This window comes from Vigna radiata, chromosome 5 (assembly GCF_000741045.1).
Source record: "Vigna radiata var. radiata cultivar VC1973A chromosome 5, Vradiata_ver6, whole genome shotgun sequence".
Classification (NCBI taxonomy): Eukaryota; Viridiplantae; Streptophyta; class Magnoliopsida; order Fabales; family Fabaceae; genus Vigna; species Vigna radiata.
This window is the reverse complement of record NC_028355.1, coordinates 33,816,893-33,822,161: the sequence shown is the minus strand read 5'-3', so window position 1 is coordinate 33,822,161 and position 5,269 is coordinate 33,816,893. Positions and strand designations below refer to the sequence as shown.

Sequence of the window (5,269 nt, the reverse complement as noted above, 5' to 3'; positions counted from 1 at the left end):
CAGCTTGAGGGGGAATGTTGAAATATATTGTATTATTTTAACTAGTTTTTTGGTTTTGGGCTTTTTAGAAGCCTTATTTACGTTGGTCCATAGTCCCTTAAATAGGGCACTATGTGTAATAGAATTACAGCACAGTAATAATATTTTTACTTCTCAGTTTTCTCTCCAAACTTTACAATAATGATTCTTTTTTATTAATCCCTAATAGCTTAATAGAAGTAGGTGTCAAAATGTATTGATAAAAGTATATGTCAAATACAATATTTTTGAGTTTAATTCAATGTATAATCTTTCGAAAGTAGATAATATTTTCATTAATAATTTTATGATGTAAGATAATAATTGTGTGGTGTGAACATTGTTTTTTTTTTTTTTAAAATGTGGTTTATTCTTGTTTGTTATGACTATGTTTTTATAAAGTTAGCTTGCTCTACGTTTTTGTTTGAGTGATTTTTTTTCAATGATATACGAAAACAAATGAAGATGTACAATAGAGGTGTGAAAATTAGCTTAAATGTAGAGAAAATTTATATGTATTCTTTCACTTATATTGCTATAGACCAAATGTTTAATATAAATTTTATTTTGAAAAAAATTATTTCATAAGGAATAGAAATATTTTAATAAGTATAGATGTTTTTCTTTGTGAGATAATGATTAATTGTATGATGATTACCATACAACTAGTTAGACCATAGACAAGTTATTGTAATAATATGAGACCTTATAATATTAGTGAAATTGATGAAAAAATGAGAGAGTAAAAACACACAAGAAGTAATGAGTAGAGTAAATATAATAATATATAATTACATAATTTATTTATGAAGGTAATTGGAAGTCCATGGATTTTATTGAAAATTATTAATAAACCATATATACTTTTTATTACAAATAATAATTTAAAACATATTTTAGAAAGATGTTAATTTAAAATTGCAATAAAATAAAAAAAGAAGAGAAAAAAAAGAAATGAATGACTTATGTGCTAAGTATATATCTGTTGTGATAGATGTATATATGAGAAGCAAAAGGAAGAACAGAAGAAGAAAAAATGGAGTCTGGTCCTCCTCCCAACGATCTCTGTTCAATCTGCCATGCCAACTTTCACATTCCTTGTCAAGCCAATTGCTCTCACTGGTTTTGTGGTATCCTTCGCTTTCTCTTTCTCTTTCTCTTTCTCTTTCCACCCTTCAATCCTTTTCCCATCAATTCTCAACCTTTTCATTTTGCAGCAAATTGCATCATGCTCGTCTGGCAGCACGCATCAGGAACAAGTTCTTGCAAATGCCCTCTCTGTCGCCGACCCATCACTCTCTTAATCCCCACCGAACACTCTCTCAGTCAGCGTCATGACCCTGAAGTTGCTCAGATTCTCTCCAAAATCCATGCTTATAACCGTGTCTTCGGTGGCCAACCCTCCTCTTTTTTTCAGGTCCCCATCTTCTTTCTTCTCGCTTTCTTCCTTTAATTCTACTTTTTTCTCGAATTGATTCCGAATGGTGATTGCAGAGAGTGCAAGATCTTCCTTTTCTGTTGCACAGGCTGCTTCGGGAGTTCCTAAACCCCCAAAGATCCCTTCCTCTTGTCATCCGTGCTCGTGTCTTTGTTGCTGTCAGTTTCCTCACTCTTTCAATTCATTACTTGCTGTGTTCCTCAATCGATTATCTGTTATTTTCTTTTACAGTCTTCAATTTAGATAAAAGGGATAATTTAGGTTTTGGGTATCTTTGTTTCATATGGGTTGCGTTTGTCGGTAACTTGTTTCTTTAGCAGTTAACAACTCATGACAATAAAATACTAACAAGATTGATGTTATGGAACCCTTTAAAAATTCAAGGGTTTGGGTATTGGGCTGATTTTTGAATATGAGTTTGAGCAGGATAAGGGAGAGAACATGGAAATTCCCAATTATAGAACTAAACCATCTAAATTCTCAATAATAGACGCAGTGGAGTTTCACTTATATCAGAAAATATATGTTGAATGGCGCTTTTCATTGAAAGTAGGGAAGGTGATGGAAAATCCCCAAACAGATACATACATGTTAAGCAGGCACATAGTACTTTTGTTTTTTTTCAAAAATTATCATTAAACATCCAATCCAAGTGCTCATCTACATTCAGAGAGAAAAATGATAGAACACAAAGAAACGTAGATATGTAATGAAAAAAAAATGAACAGTGCTTGTATGTAATAAGTGACATCTTGTGACAAGAATTAATAAAGAGGGTTCCATACATTGGTGAAGTTTGTTTTCCCTTTCTTATTTGTTTGTGTTTTCCTTTAGAATTAATAAAGATCCTTTTAGATGCCAGATTTATTGTTCTAGCAATCTTGATAGATTTATTATTTTATATTAATATATAAAGAGAAGGGTGATATTAGTTTATCTTTATTTACAGATGATAGCAAGTGTTGTATACATCCTGAGTCCAATTGACCTCATTCCTGAAGGTATAGTTATTGTACCTTTTTTCTTTTTGGGTTGGAATTTGTATAATATTTGATACAGTAACTGTGTTTCTGTTTTTGAATGGTTGTTGCAGCTATATTAGGAATAGTTGGTCTCTTAGATGATGTCTTAATTGGGCTGATCTGCTTCCTACATGTTGCTGCCCTTTATAGATCAGTTCTTTATCTCCGTCATGCGGGTTCCTGAACATGTTCTGCAAATTTTCAATTCCTGCACTGATGTGAGTTTGAAGATGAAGTGTACTTTGTTTTCTATGTACATATACAGAAGCTTCAATTTCAAATAGTGGAAATTACAATGGAAAAGTGCTCTTAATGTTTTGCCTTTTTTAACTCTTTAACATTTTGTTTTCTTTTGAGCATGAGTATCCTTGTAAAGTGCTTTCAGATCTACTGGTTTTCCATCAAGTACCCAACATGTCTCCTTTGAGTGATTGAGATTTTAGTAAAAGTCTGAGTAGTCATTAATCTTTGAAAACATTACTTAGTTACTTGTAATCAATCTTACTACAAGCCTCATTCACTACAAACTTGGTACATAGTTTTCTATAATGCTTAATTAATATATATAAATATAAATACTTTGTTCATAAAAACTAACCTAATACAATTAGGAGCTGTCTAGAAATTTTGTGCAATAATTTAAATTGGAAAAGAAGAATAATTTTGTATAATTATAATATATCATATGTATCCTATACATATATATATGTTTATTTTAAAAAAATAAAATACAATAGGTGATATATGTATATTAAAAAGTATACAATAATTTTTAAAGACATGATAAATATAAGATTGTTATTCTGTGAATCCAAATTAAAGTTATATATATTAAATTAAAAAAGTTATAAATTATTATTTTCATAAAAGTGTTATTTTTTTATATATTAAATAATTCATTAATATACATAAATATATATATATATATATATATATATATATATATATATATATATATATATATATATATATATATATATATATATATATATATATATATATAGTATTGGAGATGAATATGTATATATGATTCAAATTGGAGTTTCTATGTATCATAGTTATAAAATAATAATTTTATCAAGAAAATAAAACCAATGCTCGGTATATTTTATTGATATAATATTTTTGTTTGGAGTATAACATATTTTTGGAATGTGTTTATTTTATAAATAGCATTATTATTATTAATTATTTGGGAATTTGGAAAATAGTGATGGGCAAAATGGTAAAAGGAGTGAATGGTATGGTTTATATTTGTGTTGGAAAAGAAGGAGTGTGGGGAGCAGCGCAGGGGAGAAGAAGGAAGAGCGCAGAGAGAAGTGACAGCAACTGCCACCGCGTCGTCCGAAGGTAATCTCATTCTTTTCGATTTTTCCTTCATCAGATCGATCCTCACTTACTCCTTTCTCAATTTCATTTTCCCCTTTCACATCCTTCTTTTTCACTTTTCAGATCAAATTCAACCGTCCCATTTTCTTCGATCTCTGTGTTTTTTACTGCACACTGCTATGCCGTGACAAATTCAAAATTTTAGATTTCATGTTTGTGTTGTGAATCCTCTTTCTGATATCCCAAATCAGGGTATTGTCATGTTTTGATTTTGTTCTCTGCGATGTTGCAGATGATTGATGATCAAGATCTGGGTTTCTTTGCCAATTTTCTTGGCGTCTTCATCTTTGTGCTGGTGATAGCATACCATTTTGTTATGGCTGACCCAAAGTTTGAAGGGAACTAGGAAAGCGTTTTAAGTTAATGATGTAATTTTCGTTTTGTAGACTGAGATTCTTTGCAAATGGATATTTGATGCAATCAAGAACTCTAGTTTGGGAATGCGAATGTTAGCTTACGACTAAAGGTTTCTTGCTCTACTCATGTGCGATACCATAAGCTTTTGTTTGTTTTAGTGGAATTTTGATTGAAAAAGTAATGAAAATACTGAATTTACTTTGAAATTAGAAAATTTTTCTTTATGTTCCTTGGAGAATTATCTTTCCTGGAGTTGGTGGATGCTATATGAAGTATTGAATTGTTTTCTTTGGATGCTTCAAAAACCCTGTGTTGGAGTTGGATACACTTTTTTAATTGGATGAATTTGTGCACATACTGGTTACATGATATTGGTTAATTCGTAGTCATGTTGCTACATTTTCTGAGTGATCAGCTTCATTTTTACAAAACACTTCTTTTAAGTTTGTTTGTTTGTTTGACTTGAGGATTCTCCCATAGAAGTAGCTCTTTCATTTTCAGCTTATCTTTCAATCTGCTTTATTTCCTGTCTCCTCCCTCTATCAAATAAAAGAAAACGATGTGTTAAAGTGTCATGCCAACTTTTACAATTTCCTTCTAGATTTAGTTTTTATTTGAAAGTAAATGAGCAATATCATACAAAGTGGCAAAACCTGTAAATTCTGTTTGGAGTTGAAGACAAGACATACCTTCGCTGAAACTTTTTTCTTCAGCTAAAATTTAAATGGATGGTAAGCTTGACTCCCAAATATGATTATTATAGGACACATATACAAGCTTCTTCTGTTCATTGAAATATCCAATCTATGAATCATGCCCATGAACTTCTTGCATGTTGTTATTTCTGCACACCTTTTGTCTGCAACTTCTTCTGAAATGTTTCGAAAGTATTCTGACAAAATGCATCTCATAATGAGAATTCGGGATGACATCCCTAATGAATAATCCGAAGAAACAATGCGCGATATATGTATTTAATTCTGGCATAACGTTCCCACAGATAGTTTATATATATATATATATATATATATATATATATATATAT

At 30.5% G+C, this 5,269-nt stretch overlaps 3 protein-coding genes across 6 annotated transcripts in view; 2 read left to right on the top strand and 1 right to left on the bottom strand.

Annotated features, from left to right (window-relative positions):
* Positions 1 to 1,011: 1,011 nt before the first annotated feature.
* LOC106761336 (E3 ubiquitin-protein ligase RNF170) lies at positions 1,012 to 4,332 on the top strand. Of its 3 annotated transcripts, XR_002668050.1 has the most exons (8): positions 1,012 to 1,148; positions 1,236 to 1,435; positions 1,513 to 1,614; positions 2,406 to 2,457; positions 2,550 to 2,696; positions 3,690 to 3,828; positions 3,931 to 4,019; positions 4,100 to 4,332. XR_002668050.1 is itself a non-coding variant. In XM_014644876.2 (5 exons), the coding sequence occupies exons 1-5, from the start codon at positions 1,055 to 1,057 to the stop codon at positions 2,660 to 2,662; spliced, it is 561 nt and encodes a 186-aa protein (XP_014500362.1). In that variant the 5' UTR covers positions 1,012 to 1,054; the 3' UTR covers positions 2,663 to 2,943. The 3 variants fall into 3 exon arrangements, 1 of the variants encoding a protein (XP_014500362.1); XR_002668049.1 differs by lacking the exon at positions 3,931 to 4,019; XM_014644876.2 differs by lacking the exons at positions 3,690 to 3,828; positions 3,931 to 4,019; positions 4,100 to 4,332 and having other exon boundaries at positions 2,550 to 2,943.
* On the top strand, positions 3,776 to 4,346 carry LOC106761612 (dolichyl-diphosphooligosaccharide--protein glycosyltransferase subunit 4A). The gene is made up of 3 exons (XM_022781576.1): positions 3,776 to 3,828; positions 3,931 to 4,019; positions 4,100 to 4,346. The coding sequence occupies exon 3, from the start codon at positions 4,100 to 4,102 to the stop codon at positions 4,211 to 4,213; it is 114 nt and encodes a 37-aa protein (XP_022637297.1). The 5' UTR covers positions 3,776 to 3,828; positions 3,931 to 4,019; the 3' UTR covers positions 4,214 to 4,346.
* A 568-nt stretch (positions 4,347 to 4,914) lies between these two features.
* Positions 4,915 to 5,269, bottom strand: part of LOC106762345 (DNA mismatch repair protein MLH1) — a 14,747-nt gene continuing 14,392 nt past the window's right edge. For both annotated transcript variants that reach the window (XM_022781572.1, XM_022781574.1), the window contains one exon: positions 4,915 to 5,116. In XM_022781572.1, the coding sequence (XP_022637293.1) occupies positions 5,063 to 5,116 (54 nt within the window). In that variant the 3' untranslated portion in view covers positions 4,915 to 5,062. The remainder of the gene's footprint in view (positions 5,117 to 5,269) is intronic.

Excerpts from the sequence above, each read along its gene's own strand:
- LOC106761336 (XM_014644876.2), top strand. The coding sequence starts at position 1,055 with ATGGAGTCTGGTCCTCCTCCCAACGATCTCTGTTCAATCTGCCATGCC. Across the intron at positions 1,149-1,235 it reads TTGCTCTCACTGGTTTTGTG|CAAATTGCATCATGCTCGTC; the intron begins GTATCCTTCGCT and ends TTCATTTTGCAG. Across the intron at positions 1,436-1,512 it reads AACCCTCCTCTTTTTTTCAG|AGAGTGCAAGATCTTCCTTT; the intron begins GTCCCCATCTTC and ends TGGTGATTGCAG.
- LOC106761612 (XM_022781576.1), top strand. The coding sequence starts at position 4,100 with ATGATTGATGATCAAGATCTGGGTTTCTTTGCCAATTTTCTTGGCGTC.